This window comes from Polypterus senegalus, chromosome 10, assembly GCF_016835505.1.
Source record: "Polypterus senegalus isolate Bchr_013 chromosome 10, ASM1683550v1, whole genome shotgun sequence".
In the NCBI taxonomy this organism is placed as follows: Eukaryota; Metazoa; Chordata; class Cladistia; order Polypteriformes; family Polypteridae; genus Polypterus; species Polypterus senegalus.
In genome coordinates, this window is record NC_053163.1 from 140,744,657 (window position 1) to 140,763,684 (window position 19,028).

General features: G+C 35.1%; 1 protein-coding gene across 3 annotated transcripts in view; it reads left to right on the plus strand.

The window, feature by feature from the left end:
- The window catches only part of si:ch211-129c21.1 (uncharacterized protein LOC563087 homolog), an 82,009-nt gene that overhangs the window by 16,119 nt on the left and 46,862 nt on the right, over nt 1-19,028 (plus strand). Inside the window, exons 1-5 of one of the 3 annotated variants that reach the window (XM_039766880.1) lie at nt 2,907-3,005; nt 9,219-9,540; nt 13,174-13,319; nt 14,053-14,115; nt 14,391-14,489. In XM_039766880.1, the coding sequence (XP_039622814.1) occupies nt 9,429-9,540; nt 13,174-13,319; nt 14,053-14,115; nt 14,391-14,489 (420 nt within the window). In that variant the 5' untranslated portion in view covers nt 2,907-3,005; nt 9,219-9,428. Of the gene's footprint in view, nt 1-2,906; nt 3,006-5,171; nt 5,287-9,218; nt 9,541-13,173; nt 13,320-14,052; nt 14,116-14,390; nt 14,490-19,028 lie in introns of those variants that run through there. The other 2 variants (XM_039766879.1, XM_039766878.1) reach the window with 2 other exon arrangements.

The window sequence follows — 19,028 nt, forward strand, 5'->3', positions numbered from 1 at the left end:
GCAGCAGCAGGCTGATTCTGAATCTGGAAGAAAGTGTACATATAGTCTATTGTAGTTATAATTGATTTGCATATTGTAAGTAGCTGAGTTTCAGCTGGTGTTTATCCTCATTAACCAGTGAAGTAACTAAAGGAAAATAACTAAACTGTATTTATTTTTAAACTGTATTCATTCTTTGCCTATTTTTATATATGTGAATTATCTTTATTTGCCAGTTTAAGGCAGCCCACGTAATGTTGTTTTGGGGAAAAACAAAGTACTCATTCTAGTGTAGTTCCGATAGTACAAAAAAAAGATGAATGCAATATTTTATATGTGGTACAACATATACAGTATACCGAAATAAATATGAAGTATGAGTAGCTCTTGAGTAAATTTGCGACTAGAGAATAATGTGACGTTTGACATAATGAAACAAAGAAACTTCTATCTATGCAGGTTATTTTAGGACTTTAATAACACTTTTTCTGTTTTACATATCCTTGAACAAGGAGAACTGTGTATCACTAACATTCTGTGTGGTATTGACCACCATCTGTAGATGAGCAGGTGCCATACCAGAATATTATACAACCAGTAAGTACAAACTCCTCTCAACAATTAAAGAAGATGAGGGGCATAGATTGAGACAATCCTCAGACCACTGATAAGGTAAAGGCATTGTCTTAGTTAGTCTTTCTGACACAAATCAAGGCAAGTTGGTCCATTTCCAATTTAAAGCTGCTCACACTCTCCACAGCATCCTTTGTGAGGCAGATGGAATGTGTTCGGCTTCTCAACAACCGGCATTTTGCTTTTGATGATAAATCATTCTGTTGTAACCTGTGTCATTTTTTGATGATCCATCCAGTAATGGTGGTATTAACTGGCAAATTTATTGAAGGAAGATTTGCTGTTTTTTTGACACATGGCCATAGATGAACAAGTAGTATGGTGGTGGGAATGGCACACTACATTATAGGGAATCTTTGTTGTGGATCAGAATGGAGATGCTGCAAATCACAGGTGCAGAGGTCTAACAGTCCCAAATCTAGGAGCATAGTGATCAGCTTTAATAATACAACAGTTTGAATGCTTTCTATAGTCTATGAAGTAGACTCTGGCTTGTCACTTTTTTATTATCCAGCTGTACCAGAATAGCGTGAAGTACAAGGGATGCGGCAGTTGTGACAATATTGAAAATGGAGGTGGCCCAGACTATTTGGAATATTACGTTGAATGTATCCCAGCAACAGTCTTTCAAAGGAGATTATCAAAATGGGAACCGATTGCACTGGTCCATAGTCATTTAGACAGCCCATTTTTGTTTTTCTATGGAGCAAGAGTAATTACTGTCTTTTTGAAGCAGGCAGAACATACAGATTCCCTGCGGGTTAATTTCTCAACAATGGCTTGTTTTGTTTTCTTTCAGGACAAAAGCAAACCTCACTCTTAAGTCATGAAATGATTTCTGCATTGTTGCCATGTTAGATAGACTTAGCTTAGTGGGATATCAAAGATGTTTGGAGAAAATGACAGCTGTTTGCTTGCTACAATGTTTTTACAACAAACCTTGAATTTCTATCCAGGTTATTGATGATGATTTGTTTTATAATCCTCTTTACATCTTCTGCAGAAACATAAGGATGAATTATGCAGTTCTGCTGGCAGTTGCATGGACGGCAGGTTGTTATTGCAATCAAATACAGGTGTTGAAAGGATCACATTCATCTGGGAGAAGAAATATGCATTCAATGGGATTAGGTTTTAGTTTGTGATCCGAAACAAACTGTAAAATTTGCTGCAATTTACATACATCTTGACATTTAAAAACTTTTAATTACTTTCCTGAGCTCATAGCCTCTTTTTCTGTACAACTAACCTGAAATGTATTGCCAGTGAGGTTTCAGTAAATTTGAGGCGCGGCTGCTTATTTACAGTTTCCTATTAGGTAATACTGTATGTTGATTTTGTTTTTCTTTTCAGAGGCACATAGTTGTGTACCCACTTTTTAATTTTTTTAATGAATCCAGTTAGTGTGGTTTCATACTAATCCAGACTTAATGGGGAGTCTTTAAAGTGGTTCAATTTATAGAATTAAAAGGTTTTATGTCTGCTTTAGTCTATCACCAAATCACTTTTCTTGCCAACTACTTGTTCTTCAGTCTGTACTTCTTTTACTGATATTCCTATCTATATTCTAGACGTGGATACTTTTTATGAAAGGAAGAACAGATTATCATTTGTGCATACAGTATATCTTTTGCTGCATGCCGTGATGTGTAATCCAGTTTACTATCCTGATATAATGGATAATGTTTAATCGCCTTGTGAAATGATCTGTGATTGTGACCATTTTGAAAACTATTATATAAAATAAGATTTTTTTCACCTTGTTAATAAATACATGACATTTTCATAGGGGTAAAGATTATCTGTATTGTGCTAAAATACATATAAGTGGAAAATGGTGAATTTCAATAAAGGTTGATGTGGATATACAAAATGCTTTGTAGTTCATCAGAAAAGCAGAGTATCCAGACAAGTAATTTAAGTTGTAATTCTTTGAGTGTTGTAATCAGATTTTCTTGCAGGTACTTTGTCTTTAATGATGATAACTGTGCATTGCTATAAATCCCTTACACTGTGATATGTGAACTTCTGCTACCTTGTTTCTTTGCCGACCTTTGCATAAAGCTTATTTCACAGTAAATTGATAGTTGTGTTTGCTGCAATTGTTTGAGAGCTTGTATTAGGTTTCACCATTCAGCATTTACCCAATCAGTGGACACAATAATTTCCTTGTTTCACTTGGCAATGGCTTCTTTTGTGTGGAGAGTGTAGCCCTTGTGACCTTAACATGTAGACAGCATTGTAGTAATTTGTTACTTTTTCCTTTTAAGTCTAGTAGCTAAGTTGTATTTATTTTAATAGATTGCTTTATCAGAATACTTTCCAATAGGCCAATAACTTTAGCAATAAATGTGTAACTATGGTATTGCAACTATTGAAGATGAACTCCTGAGGTAAGTGTAAAGTTCACGTAAAGTCTTGGTTATGGTATTCATGTAACTTTGATTTGCAATTTTTACAGTACAATATTCAAATGAAGTCTATAGAATCATAAGGCCTGGCTCTGTATGTCTAACAAATGTTCCTGTTGTTAATTGTTTTTAGGTTTTAACTGCATTTATTTACTGTACTAATAAGCTAGTTTGGGATTGGGTTAATCAATAACACATTTCTCATGTACAGTTAACATTTAATATATCTGTCATATTCTTTTTTTAAGCTTTGACTCAAGTATGAAATATTAATATGCAGCAATATTGTGTTACTTTTTAACCAGTCTGAGGCAGAATCCTTTTATGGTTTATGCAAGTTTTTGTTTGTTTGTATTTGGTTTTAATACTTAATAACAGAAATTTTGTCAAACAGTCAGAGGTACCAGGAAAAAAACTTTTTGAAGTTTAAAATTGTTTTGGGTAAATTTATAAATCTAAGCATTAGGAGCTGCAATGACATACAATTGAAGGAAATGTATTTTTGCAACTTCCTTCTAGATTAATAAAGTATCAAACCATCTATCATTCAGACTCTCACTATATAGGTTGTAAATAAAAAAAAAAAAAAAAAAAGTCCTTTCAAGTAATTTTTTCCAAGCTGTTGCTTCTATTGTCCGATCTCTCTTTAATATAAGTTATTTGCTTAAGTGAGTTAATGAATAAATGTAAACTGAACATGCCTGTCTAACTTTTGAACGTGATTTTTACAGTGCAAGGTCAATGGGACCTTGAGTATATCATTGTAGCACTGGGAGAGAGGCAGAAACCAGCCAATTGCTGCACACATTCACGCATACAGCTAAGCATCAGTGTCATTTAGATTGAGGGAAAAATACCACACAGATGCAAGTAAAATGTGTAACCTACAGGTGTAAAGTGACTGGGCCAAAACTGGGGCATTGGAGCTGTAAGACAGCATTAACAGCTCTTGTTAACTACTGGAGTGCATTGTTCAATTAGAAATATTTATTGCATTTTTATTTTTTTTAGATTACAGTTGGAAATATTGTTAAGTATAAATAAAGCAAAATCATTATCCTATTTTATTAAAGTAATTGTTAATATGTTTTTCATAAAGCAATCCAGTGTAAGAATTGTTTATGCTGGCATAATACATTAACATTTAGATTGTAAAATACAGCATAACTTGTGTAGTATACAAAGGTTGATTAAGCGTCAGAGGAAATGATTAAAGTTGACCTTTATAAACTTCTTTACCTAAGTGTTCAGCTTATCTTAAATGACCATTTGTAAATAGATATTTTTTAGATATTTTTAATGTGTATATTTTCATCAGGTTTGGCAATTTCTGCACTGAATATTTAGTCATTGGCTATATTATCTATTTTTTGTCAGTCAGTCATTTTACAACCCTCTATATCCTAACACAGGGTCACGAGGGACTGCTGGAGCCAATCCCAGCCAACACAGGGCACAAGGCAGGAACAAATCATGGGCAGGGCGCCAGCCCACCGCAGTCTGTTTTTTGTATGATGTTGAATATTCATATATATATATATATACTAGGTACAAATAATCAGCCTCAAAATATGCATGTGACAGGCTGGGTCACTTATCATAGACACTTATGGCAAATTGTGCTGTTTTGTTTAGTAGTTGGTTAAAATTATTATAAAGTACAGTTTGTAAGTGTTGTCATTTTTTTTAATTAATCCTGTGTGTGTGTTTTCATGGCTGTATCGTTCTCTTTTACGTTATTATCCTAGTATTAAAGAAACCGTTTGGTTCATGTTTGAGTCAGGCTGATATGTTTCAGTGATATAACATGCTCTTAATTGTTTTATTTCTTTAGACAGTGGTAAAAAAAATGTAACATACCACTTACCCCAAAATCAAAAACACATTAATTAATATAAGGCTCTTTGTTTCTGAACCAGAGTATTATTTTTTTCTTAAGAATTTCAAAGTAATGTTGATGCCTTTTAAAGAGTGTTTTCCCAAAATTGTATGTTGCTGTCAAAAAGTAGAGCAAAGAATTCTCATTGTACAAACGTACTAGCTCTAGACTTGTTGAAGCCTGTCTTTTATAGGTGTTACAGGCTTAACCAGTTCCATTTTACAGAGATATCAGCAATGTCATCAGATTTTCAGTTGTTTATTTGTACATATTGCAAGAAGACTGAGTTCAGAGCTTGAAAGTTTTGCATTCTGAGTTATCAGCTGCTGCGTCTAATTAACAAAGGATGTTTATGTAGGGTATGGATCAACCTCCTGAAAGCAAGTAAGTTTTTCAATTTAAGACCAAGAAAAATGAAGAGCTGTAGCTGACAAAGTGTAGAAGTGCTTAATTCTATTTAGTCATAAGTACAAAATAATTGACTTTGAACTAAACAAAAGTCATAAATAGTGTTAATCAGGTTTATCATTACATTGATGGAGTATGAAAGTTTCAATTCAGTATTTCAGATAAATGTATGGTTTATGGTTCTGCTGTATTAATGTATTTTTTTTTTAACATTTTAAAAGGTAATTAAATTCTGTGAAGTCAATAGCTTGCTTACTGCTAGATTTATTTATTTATTTAAAAAGCTTTTGCAGACAGTCTTGAAAATAAAAATGTTTAGTGTTGAGTGCCTATTACTCTGTACTTCTCTGCCTCAATCCTGATAGTAAATGTCAGCGGAACATCACGTCTAAGTCTTGACCCTTTAGCATGAGTACAAAATAGGTTGCTTCAAATAGATTTTTATTGCACTGTCTATGTATTTGGTCTTTTGATAGTTTGGTGCCCTTCCTAATATTGATTCCTGCTATGCACTCAGTGTTCCCAGGATAGGCTTCTATTTCTCATGACCCTGAGTTGAATTAAGCAGGTTTGTGAGTATTGTTGTGGTGTATTACTTTGTACATAGTGAAAATGATTTTGAGAAATGTTCCCTCAACAAGTTTAGTGTGGTTTAGTGACAGCCTTGTTTAAATTATTTAAATAAGTACTGTGGGTTCATTTGGTGAAATGGTTTGATTTTTAAGTTTTGCATCAAATCATTAAACTTTATTATGAATCAAACACATTCTATATATTGTGCCTTAAACAAAATATAAATAATGTTAAAGGTTATTGTTATCTTGCTGATTTTATCCAGTTATAGATTACATTAAGGATTAAAAATACACATTTTGATGAGAAATGAAAGCAAGTGGGTGGCTGATTAATGAATAAACAAATAAGAAAAGCTATACATAATCCCAATAAGGATGCAGTCCATCTTCCAGATTTAACACATTTACAGTTTAGCAAGTAAAAACTGAAATAGGTTTTAGACTAAGTGGCTATCTCTACCAGAGCTGTGGAGTCGGTACACAAAACCTTCAATTGCAATTCCTGAATTTATGGTACCTCTGACTTCTCTTTGTAATTTAAGTCAACACACAGTACCAGTCAAAAATGTGAAGTCACCCAGAAATGTTCATGTTTTTGATACCTTTTTTATATCAAGATATCATTAAAACTGATTTAAAAATAAATCCAAGGCATTACTAGAATCTATAACGGCTATTACTTCTTGAAATTACTGATTTTTTAATTAATTATTCACATATGGCTACAAAGCCCCATTTTCAGCAGCAATTCCAATCAGTGTCGTCCTAATGATAAAGTCCCTTAGCATTAATTCATGACTAATTAAGTATAAGCTAATTAGTTGTTAGATAAACCTTTCTAACTGCATTAGCACCACTGAAACCTGTTAATCTGTTCAGTTGTGTCATAAGGTACTGGCATTCCCAAAGTTCAGTTCTGGGTTCAGAAATGGCTAATTTGAAACAATTTTCTCAAGAATATGGCCATCTATTGTTTTTTTGCAGAATAAAAGTTGTTTCCATGTGCCAAGAAAATGAAGATTTCATACAAAGGTGTCTTTTACTGTCTTGAAAGAAGAGTGCACCCTGCCCGGGGTTTGTTTCCTGCCTTGCGCCCTGTGTTGGCTGGGATTGGCTCCAGCAGACCCCCAAGACCTTGTAATTAGGATATAGCGGGTTGGATGATGGATGGATGGATGGAAATAAGAGGGCAAAATGAATATAAGTAGGATAGAGAAAAAAGGGGAAGGCCCAGGTGGGCATCTGCATAAAAGGATACAAACATCAGAGTGTGTAGTTTGAGAAACAAAGACAGGTCCTCCGTTGTCTTCTTCACTAAGTGTTTGCCAGTTTCACGTATGGCTTTTTCTATAAAAATTCTTATTCACCAACATGAATCATCAGGCAACTTTTTAGCACTCTAACCTGGTAAAGTTTGGGTTCAAAGGCCGTAGAGATGCCATTGTGGCTTTAGTTGCAAACAGTATTATGAAACAAAAGACAAAATTTAAAAATTAAAGAAGAGGCTATATTTTTATCAGAACACTAGAAGAAAAATAGTTTATTTACATCATTATATGTGAAACTGAGAATTTAATCACATTATATTACAATTTGTTTAGTTGGAGTCTGTATGTTTTTACCAAGTCTAACTCCAGTAATCCAATAATTGTTTCAGACTTAATGACTGTGACTCCACAGCCTTGATCTCTACCCAACTCTATTATAAGGTGATAATGAAGTGACCTGGTCCACATGTCTCATTCATTCCAAAGTGAAGTTTACAAGTCAATGTTTCAGAACTTCCAAAATGGCCAGACAGTCTTGTTACTCAACTCTTCATGCTGCATTGAAAGGGTAGCATAGTTTAGACCAAGCCTAACAATCTTAAAAAATTATAAAATACATTAAAGGCACTGCAGTCTCACAAACATGTCTACTAAGCAGCGCTGATATAGACAAACTAGTAAATCCTAAATTTATTGCATTTTTATGGGTTTTGAGGATCAATATAGTGTCTAATATTACAACAATTAAAATGTTAATACAAGCAGTGAAAGCACATATGAGAGGTAATTGAATAGCAAAGGGAGTAACAGAAATAGTCTTAAAATATCTGTACATTGATAGATGTCATAATTACGTCATCTTACGCCAATGTAAAAAGTAATTTTTTGAATATTCTTAAATAATAAATAGGTGCTTACAATTTTTCATTAACTATTAGTAAATTATTTCTCTAAATGTACACATGCAAACATAACCTCACAAAAACAAATGTCAGTACCTAACAAAGTAACATACTGGATCTGTACCAAGGATTTGGTGTGAGTACCTGTCTTGTTTTTGTAGAAATGTATTTTTCCAAAAAGTACTACAATATTATTTTCCCTGCCTTTGTATTTCCTACTTTAATAAGCATTCTACTGTAGGTGTGAGTGAGTGAAGCAAATATACAAAACAGACTGTTACACTAAGGTTAATGAGGTAAAAGGACCAGTGTAGCAGTGGGACAATCCCAGTTAATTTAAATACTGTTTCAGTTCAGTTCATTTCCTACTACTGTTAAGTATTATTCTTTGAAAGGGAGTCTTAGTTTTTAGTACTACTTACATGATCAGGTCTCTTATCTGAAAATAATATTTACCAAAAAAAAAAAATCAGATGCCGCAGTTGTTGATGGTTACATCCTGGTCTTCATGAGATTCTTTGATTTACAGATTTGCGCACAGATACTTAAACATGTGGTCTAATACGTGTTTGACAAATATTTAAAGCAAACAAAAATATATAAGATTTTTGTTTTTATGGTACAAGTGCAGTAAGTCAGTTCCCTACAAAATGTAATCGTTAAGTACTTGATTTGATGTCATGGTAATTTTTATGGAGGCACATTTCTACTATAACTTCTTAAACCAACTGTGAAAGTGTCCAAAAAAAAATTCATAAGTTGCTTGATTTTTGCATATATATTCTAATGGGATGTTCGTTTTTGAAGCGGTTGTATGTAGCTTTTGTCCTTTTTTTCCTGTTACTATGAAAGTTTCTTGAGCTTTTTTTGATTGCCATTGGAAATAACAACAGCAGTTGTTTTAGATATGTATCTGTCATCCTCAATACTTGATCTTCGTTTTTCTTGTCACATTCCTGAAGCTTACCCTGCTAATGCACATCTTGGGTCTAAACTGAAAGATACTGAACAATGTCTTTCGAAAATACATTCCAGGGTTTAAAATTTATGGGTTGGGCTGTTCAATATCAGTCAATGTAAGTCTAGAACTTACAGTATTTTTAAATTCTAATGCTGTTTTTGTTTATTTGTGTGATTTTTATTTCTTTTTCTTTTTCTTTTAGGAACCAAACTGAATTCATTGTGCGCAAAGTTTCTTTTAACCAGATTCTGATGTGATGGATTTTCTACCTATCTCTACCTATGCTGGCAGGGACCTGCTGTGGAGGCTGACACCCACTTAATTTGGAATTATTTCAGTTAGAAAATAAATGATGGACGTCAATTCTTCTCTGCCTCTATTAAGTTACAGTGTAATCACATAAACTTGAAAAATGTTTATGCATCCTGTTATGCTTCTACTGTACTTTTCACTCTGCCATCATTTCCTAATAGTAGATGCTGTCATATTAAACTGTGTACCCAGGAAAAGCATTAGTTTTAATGGTAAGGAGGAATTTTATTTTTTAAATACATTACTCTTTGCTGCATCACATTTTTATCATCTGCACATGCATGTCAGGTTAAATGGCAGTTCTAACTTTGCCCTTTGAAAGTGTTGGGGATACGTGAGGAAAACCTGTAATGGGCTTGCACACTGTTCAGACCTGTTTTCCTGCTTTGTGTCTGACACTTTTGGAATTAGGTGGATTTGGGTTAGGTTATGTAATGTTATGGGACATGATTGTGTTACATGAAGTTGAGTTGTTAGGCTATATTGCGTTATGTAGTTGAAAGACTAGGTGGTTGTATCTTTAGAGTCAGGTAATAATTCTAGTAATATATAAATGTTTTGCAAGAAGCAGAAGAAATCAGTGAAGGAAATGTCCAGTACTTTCAGGATTATTCAAATAAAATAAATTCTACAGACTGTTCATAAGAAATGCAATGGGATGGTATATAGCTGGTGTCAACACAAGCATTTTCAAGGAACGATCTTGAGAAATGACTGACCATAGAAGTGTACTGACATTTCAGTGACATGGAAATGTTTGGGTACCATTGCTTAAAATGTCTGTTACTGTGAATAGGTAAGGGAGCAGATGATGAACTGATCACCAAAACACATAAAGTTAAAGATGGCACATTTCTTTTATTTTTTAAGCAAAATTACAATTTTATTTCCATCATTCACAGGTACAACACACCAAAAAAATAAAAGGGTCTGAAGCAAAAGTTTGGGTATCTGTCATGGCCAGTACTTAGTAAGGCCCCTTTGGCAAGTATCACAGCTTGTAAACGCTTTTTGTAGCCAGCCACTTCTTACTTTGGGGTATTTTCGCTCATTCATCCTTGCAAAAGGCTTCCGATTCCGCAAGATTCTTCAGCCATCTTCCATCCACTGCTCTTTTGAGATCTATCCCCATATTTTCAATGATTAGCCCAGGGGACTGTGACAGTTTTGGCAAAACCATCAACTTGAACCTTTTGAGGTATTCCATTGTAGATTTTTAGGTGTGTTTTGGATCATTATCTTGTTGAAGAACCCATCCTGTTTTTAACTTCACCATTTTTACAGATAGTGTGATGACATTAATTTGGTGGCATTGACTCCAGAATTTGGTGGCATTTATTCTTCCCTCTACTAATGACATGTTCCCTGTGCCACTAGCTGCAACACAAACCCAAAGTGTAATCGATCCACCACATTTAATAGTTGGAAAAATATATACAGCTTTGCAATTTGCATCATCTGGGGTTTCCTTACAGTGACTGTGAACAAGCCATAGTCCTAATGAGCAAATGAAGGTCTGAGACCTCAGATATCTTGGGGTGCCCAAACGTCTGCATGGTGCTACTTTTTCACTGTACAATTGTACAAAACAAAAATGATACACTAAACTTGCATAAAATGCTGAAAAGAAATGTGCCATTTTTTAACTTTCTGCCTTTTGGTGATCAGTTCATATTCTGCTCACCTAACTATTTACAGTAACAGATGTTTTAAGCAAAGGATCTCAAACCTTTGTATGCCACTGTACATAGCAATTCCTTTCCAAATTGTTTGGAGGCACAATTTTTGGAATAATAAATTAGGCATCCCTGCCATGATGGTTTGTAATATCATATTCAGAATGTATTGATATCTTGCAGTGTAGTCAAAATTTCCAGAGTAAGCAACAAAGTATCCTAGAGATGGGCTGCATAGGACCAATTTAATAGTTTATGAAATGGGAAGAATAAAAAGAAGATACATTTATTTAGTATGTTTTGCTTCTTGTCTTTACTAGAAACTGTGTGCCTTAATTATTACAGTTTTTCCCTTGAACTTTAGAAAAATGTACCACATGACACAAAAGCAGCTGGTTTACTTTCTCATCAATGACAATGAAAAATGACTGGCATTATGTATTTTCATTTTTTCTTGTTAATATTTTTGATTATTGCCATTTTAAGATATTCAGAATCAGTAATGCTTAGTTTATCACAAACGGCCAAAACAAAGTTTCAACCAGTCTAGGTATAGCTTGCCACATGACAGGAACATCTGCATTATCAACTGCTGTGTTGGCACACCATATCTACAGCAGTAAGTGCAACAAAAACTGATTCAGGTCACCTCTACTAAGCTTATGCATGAACATGATCATTGCGGAGCAAAAAAATCTTCAGTTTATTTTAGTCCAGCTTGTTATTCATTGACATATCTGTAAAGTATTAATTGGAGCTCTGCTGACCCTATCAACATTCCATTATTTTTATCTAACCATGGAATATGTGCTCTGCTTTACAGTTTTGTTATGCACATTATTAACAGTTAACTTTGTATTCTGTTGTTAACGCATTTGGTGCAAACAGATTTTTTTGAGTTGCTTTGGATTAAGGGATAATAATGTACATAATAATGATAAGGAAGCACTTACTGGTAATTAAACTCTCTTTAGCAGTTTCATTTGTAAAACATTTATAAACTATGAGTATAAGTGAGTGCATAAGTGGACCCTTTGGATTGGTGGCATATCCAGATGTTTCCTTCACTTGAGGTAAAGGGTACCAAGATAGGCTCCACCCACTGTAAGCATGAATTGGATTAAGTGGGTTTTAAAAATTCTAAGTTATGTTACTATGTGTAACATCTTTGTGTATTTGTGTGAGATATTGTGGGTTTTTTTGTTTTGTATTTTTGGTCTTTGTGTGTTTTTTGGGGCCTGATAGGTAGTATAGAACATGAGCATCTCCACTTTCTTTTTAATTACTTTATGCATGTATGTAAAATCTAAGATTCACCTTTGTGAACAAGTGTATTTTTAAGTAGAGTTTAATACACTTTTCTGAAAACTATGGTTTTCACATACATACATTTTACTTTTCAGTGCTCCTTGAGCATTATCCATAGAACACCAAGCAGTATTCAATATATGTTGCCCATCCTTTCCTTACAAATGTTCCTTACCTGATAGTGTAAATATATGTCATACAGGAACAAACCTCTAACATAAACAGTTTTTAATCTACTGTTGACTATATTTGTTAGTTTTAACGTGAACATTCAAATCTGAGAGATTGGTTAATTGATTGAGTCATAAAGAAAACCGTGAAAGACTATCTTAGCTTTTAGTTTGCAGAATTCGTTTTCAATGTCCGTACAGAAGCAGGACAATGAATGGTTAAGAATAGCAGATCTGTTTTAACATTGTATTTTAATGGATGGGCCCAAGCCTTGTCTAGGGCTGTTTCCTACCTTATGTCTGGTGCTGCCGAAAAAGATGATAATGTCATGTTATTTTATTTTAATTTGTATCTTTGAAAGACAAAATGCAAAAGAGATGTTAGTATTTTATCTGATGTTCTTTGAAATAATAATTTTGGGAGGCTGCAATGCTTGTGATGTCCAAAACAGGCAGAGTATATTATTGAGAAACTTTTGTTTTCAAAACATTTTCATAACATTATTGGGATGTCTGAGTGGGATAGCATAGCAGGAAGTGAATGGAATCCTAAAAATGAACGACACTTGTATTTTACTGATAACAGTGATATTTAACATGTTACAAGACGTCTTGTTGTAAATTTAAATATAGATTTTGAAAAATGTTTTAGATATTTTAAGTCAATGATTTTTTTCTTTCTTTTTTTTAGACAAACACATCAAAACTTTTAAAGAAAAAGGATTCTACAATTATTCTGTCATGTTGCTTAGAGAAGATATTGATACTTTGTTAGTCTGTGCAAGGGAAGCAATCTACGCTCTTAACATGGACGATGTCTCTAACAAAATTTCCAAGGTGAGCAACTGATCAGTTTTGCTTTATTAGCTTGACTTTGTGTTTTTCAAATGAGAAGCTTTTTGAATAATTTTTGGCCTTTATCCATCTTAATATACAGTATTGTATTCTGTTAAGATTATATCTGACAGTAAACATTTTGTAATTGATCTTGTTAGGAAATATTGCCAGCCACTGAAAGAAAACTGTACAAACTTGTATGTTCTTAACAAATATGTGACATTTATTTTTGTTCCCTTTGTTGGTTACTATTTTTTGGCAATATTTTTGACTTTGTGTTTTTAATTGGACTGAAAACTATAACCTGCAAGTGGCCTGTAAACAGTACAACTTAAAAAAAAACGGATGATGCACATTTTGTTTTTCACAATTAAACTTTACACAAAATATTTTAGGACAAGAAGGCTACTGGGAGTTCTTTTTCTTTCTTCTGTCTTATAATTGAGGATGGCTCCCTCTGTCACTTTTTATGTCTTAAATCCTTGCCAGTTTGCAAGATAATTGTTCTTGTGAGACAGGCTCACCTTTTTCAATTACTTGGCCAAATATTAGCATCCAAGCAGTTTCTATGAATCCATTGAGTTGTGCTCTAACATAAAAAACTTTCAAAAAAGATCTTGATGTTATTCTTTACACTGAAACACATTATTTTATTGAAGTATAAGATAAGTTTTAGCTAATGTTGCATAATGATTATAAAACCTGCTTTTGCTCATTTGTATTTATCTCCCAGGTGTCCTGGCCCGTTTTGGAAAACAAACAGCTTGAATGTACTAACAAAGGGAAAAGCAAAGATGTAAGTTGCATTTTGAGGTACAGACATACCTGTAAAATTGTAAATATTTAATGTGACTTTTTATTTAGATTTGGCATAGATCAGGAGTAGTAAATTGCAAGAAAGGTAAGAGTGCTTGTTGTGAATAAGTGTAAATGGGGTTAAGCGATTGGGTTCCTGCATTTCACTTGATGGATTGGATTGGTGTAATTTTTTTTACTATAACCACTGTGCAATCAGCATACAACTCTCTACAGAACTGAACCAATTTGAGATTTAATCTTGCCTTTTTGCAGATAGAATGTCGCAACTACATCCGCACTCTTCACAGAATCAATGATTCCATGATGTACGTCTGTGGAACAAACGCTTTCAGCCCCACTTGTCACTATATGGTAGGTTTTTCATGAATTATGTAGAATAGCCTGTGACTAGACTTGAAATTATTGAATAAATTAATTGTTCATTTTAAAAATCAGATGATCTTATTTAAATTAGTTTGGTATATCATTTAGTGAAAAAATACTTCACTTCTAGAAGTCAGCTTGGGAAAGTGGATCAGTATAAATTTGTAAAACATTGTCTATGGAGTAAGACACACCCAGATACAACTTCTCATTCATTCTTATCCCTAAAGCAGCTGTTGTACGAGTATATAGTTCCTAGCTCATGCAAGAGAGAATTTGGTAATCTTTCATATAATTTCATTTTCAACATTAGGTAAATGATAAAATATTTTTAAGGGAGGCAAAAGGTACAAATGAAAACCAACGTTGTCTGGTGCTATGTTCCCTTTAGGTCTCACTCCATAGCTGCTGACGCAAGTTAAAATAGTGAGGCAGGCATCTTTTATCTTTCAGACAATTGACACCTCCTGCCTGGAGGGTTGAAATGTAACTTCTTTCCACTGCCATAACAGCTAAATGTTTAAATTCAGCTCAGACTAGCTGGAGATTTAATTATAAAATTGATGTTTTAGATATTTGATTTTATTCAGTTTCACAAAGTCAGCACTAGTAAAACACAATTTAATGTAATAATTTATGGAAACATTTATTTAAGAACATGTTATAAATTATCAAAATTAAGGGAGTAATGAATGAGTTCCAGGCAATTGTGTTGTGATCACAATAGACATTTATTCTAATTAACATGTTTTAGGAAAGAAGAAAGGCTATGAAGATATTTAATCTGCAGATTGTAAATCAAATATTTTTTTTTTGCTTTTTAAATAAATTGGACAAACTTTATCACAGAAACTAAAACTTTTCATGTACTTCAGTTGGGGCATTGTCAGGTTTGGCATCGTGTTTTCAGTCGAGGTAGTTTGACATATCATAACAGGTGCATTGCATGGTGAAAATTATGTGGACACTCCTAATTAGTGGCTTTAACTATTTTGGCCACACCCATTGGTAACATGCATAAAATCAACCTGCCGTACAGTCTCCACAGACAAACCTTGGTAGTAGAGGGGCCATACTAAGCAGCTCAGTGACTTTCAGCGTGACACTATTATAGGATGCCATCTTTCAAGAGAGGCAGTTTATCAAGTTTCTGCCTTGCTAGAGTTGCCTTGGTCATCTGTAAGTGCCTTCTATTGTGATGTGGAAACATCTAGGAGCAACAACAGTTCAGCCCTGAGGTAATAGGACAGGACCAACCAGTGCTGAAGTGTGTAGCATGTACACATTGTCTGTCCTCAGTACTGAGTTCCAAAATGCATCTGATAACAATGTCAGTACAAATTTGATGAAGTGGGATTCCATGGCCAAGCAGTCGCACACAAGCATAAGATTGCTTTGTAATGCCAATCATTGCCTGATGTGGCATAAAGCACATTACCATAGGACTCTAGAGCAAAGGAAACATGCTCTATGGAGTGATGAATCTCACTTATATGAGAGACTAATCTATGGTTAAGGTTTACCAGGAGAACGTTATCTGCCTAAATGAATAGTGCCAATTGTAAAGTTTTATTAGAAAAGAAATAATAGTCTGGATCTGTTTTTCAAAGTTTGAGTTAGGCCACATAATTCTAATGAAGTGAAATCTTATTGGCACATCATATGATGCCATTCTAGGGGATTGTGTGCTTCTAACTTTGTTGCAACTCTTTGGGGCTGCCCCTTTTCAGCATGACAATGCAAGCCAGGCCTTATCACCCAAAGTGAGTACCCAGCTTCACTAGTGCTATTGAGAGTGAATCCACACAGCAGTGTTCCGAAATACAGTGGAAAACTTCCCCAGGGGCAGTAACGGCAACAAAAGCAGTGTAGTGGGTTAGAGAGGTGGTTGTTGTTGAAGGGTCAGGGACAGATTAATTCCTTATTAATGTCCATGGTTTTGGAATGAGATGCTCAACAAGCACATGTAGAGTTCACAGTATTAGTGATGTAGTACCTGTATATTATTTAGGTGGGACCACTTTGCATTACAGTACAGTGTAATGGCAGTGGGTCTGACAGAATGAATGTTAATGTGCAGAATGGGTCAACCCATTGTTAGGATGCTTAGGGAGCACATATTAAATTATTTTCCATGCTTCCAAACAATCCTTGCAGTTAAAGTTAAAAAAAAAAAAAAAAAGCATAAGGTAACAATAGTTTTGGGCATATTTAGAACAGTGGCAAGCTCAAGAAAAGAGATGGAGTGATTGGATGAGGAACTACAGAATGTAATGTTACAGAGAATGAGAACAGCAAACAAGCTTTATCATGGTTTTACTCCTTTCAAAGTATTTAGTTTTCTATTAGGCAAGTTTTGCAATGTATTCTGGCTATTATGTCTACAAATTCAAATACAGTATTCTTGGGCTTTAAAAAGAAGTGCAGGCAACTTTCCATGTAGAACCATAAACTTAATATATGCATTTTATATGTCGTCAGTTTACCTTATGTCCTACATAGCCCATTTATATAATTTTATAATGGTTTTATGTGGTAGCATAATACAGTATATGCTGTCGCAGATGGCTTTATGACCCGGCCGGGAGGATCGGAGGAGGGCTTATGCCTCCCCCAGACCATGTGGGAGCGACTGCCCTGGTGCCTATGGGGACCATGGGTACAGAGCTTTGAAGCTCAACCCTGTAGGGGCCCGTGGTCACCGCCAGGGGGTGCCCCAATGTCTGTGGAGCCCTGGACCTCAGCACTTCCGCCACACCCGGAAGTGCTGGGGTGAAGAGGAGCAGGGACACCCGGAGTGCTTCCGGAGATGCAGCCGGCACTTCCGCCACACTGGGGAGTGCCAGTGGAAGGTTGCCAGGAAGCACCTGGAGCACATCCGGGTGTGTATAAAAGGGGCCGCCTCCCTTCATACAAGGACTAGAGTTGGGTGGAAGAGGATGAGGTCTCTGGAGGAGGCAAGGAGGCGGCCTGAAGAGGAAGAAGGCATTGATTTGGTGGCCTGGACTTTGGGGTTGTGTGGCACTTGTACATAATAGATAATGGTAATAAAACGTGTGTTGGGCGACACAAACGTGTCTGCCTGTCTGTGTCCGGGCCGGCTTCCACAACGCATGATGATAAGACAGTGGTGACAAATGCATGGAGGGTAAAAACAGTGCAGTGACAGATGCAGATTTAGCTTTTGAGACTAAAGTTTAATCTTGACATCTGTCAGTTTTTTAGTGGCAAACATATTAACAAAACATTCATTAATATGCCAACTGCAAATGTGATTTAATTTAAGCTTTGCAGGAAATAAATAGTGATTTAAGCTACAAAGCATAAAGTAGATATACAAATGAAGTTATGAAGCAAATAAGTGACAGTGCAGCTCCTGGGTGTTAAGTATGTTGTATGCATATTAGAGCTATGCATCAAACTGTGTTTTAATCTCATTTCCATGGATACTCTCCTCCCAACCACTGCAGAAAGAGTAAACTTTTGACATGAATATGTATCATTAATAATAATAATATTTTTACATTTATACAGTGCTTTTCTTACACTCAAAGCACTTTTAATAGTGAGTGGGGAGACACGTCAACCACCACTGATGTGTAGCATCCGCTTGGATGATGCGATGGCAGCAATTTCTGCGCCAGTCCGCTCACCACACATTAGCTGTTAGGTGGTGAAGTGGTGAGAGAGAGACAGAGTGAACTAATTAGAGACAGGGATGATTAGGGGACCAGAATGACTCTACCATGGAGGACAGTTTAGCCTGGACATCGGGATACACCCTCCTCTTCATGAAGGGTGATCAGGGATCTTATTTGACAACAGAGAGTCAGTACCTCGCATTTACATCTTATCCAAAGGATGGCGCCATTTTTACAGCACAGTGTCCCCATCACTGCACTGGGGCATTGGTATCCACATTCAGACCACAGGGTTAAAAGCCCTCTGCTGGTCTTACCAACACCTCTTCCAGCAGCTACTCAAGCTTTTCTTAGATGGTCTCCCATCCAAGTACTGGCTAGGCATGAACTTGCTTAGCTTCAGGTAGATGACTTCTGAAGTGCATGTGGTATGGCTTCTTTCTTCACTTTAAGTGATTTTTTTTTGCTTAAGATTTAAGTTTTGCTTAAAAAAGTTCTACTTTTGTTTCCTTTAGGTCAGTAATGCTACAGTATAACCCATAAATTAAGCCTATTTTTTTGATAAATACACCAATCCTTGCACGCTTGAGTATGAAGTGGTCCCATAGCCAAATTTTTTATGTTGAGTCCCACACCCACCGCTGAGGCACACCACTAACACACATCTTCATTTGCTAGCACCCTCATTTGTCATATACTGTCTGACATGATGGTATGTGTCATGATTTTCATTACTATAAATTAATAATTACAAAAAATCAGAACAATGATGTCTCCTATAAAAGCTATGGTTTGAAAGATGACACATACTAAAGTCTCAGTCTCAGTGCTGGAAGCTTTTTTCAACAAAACCACAACCTCGCAGTATGTGGCGTACATATAATTT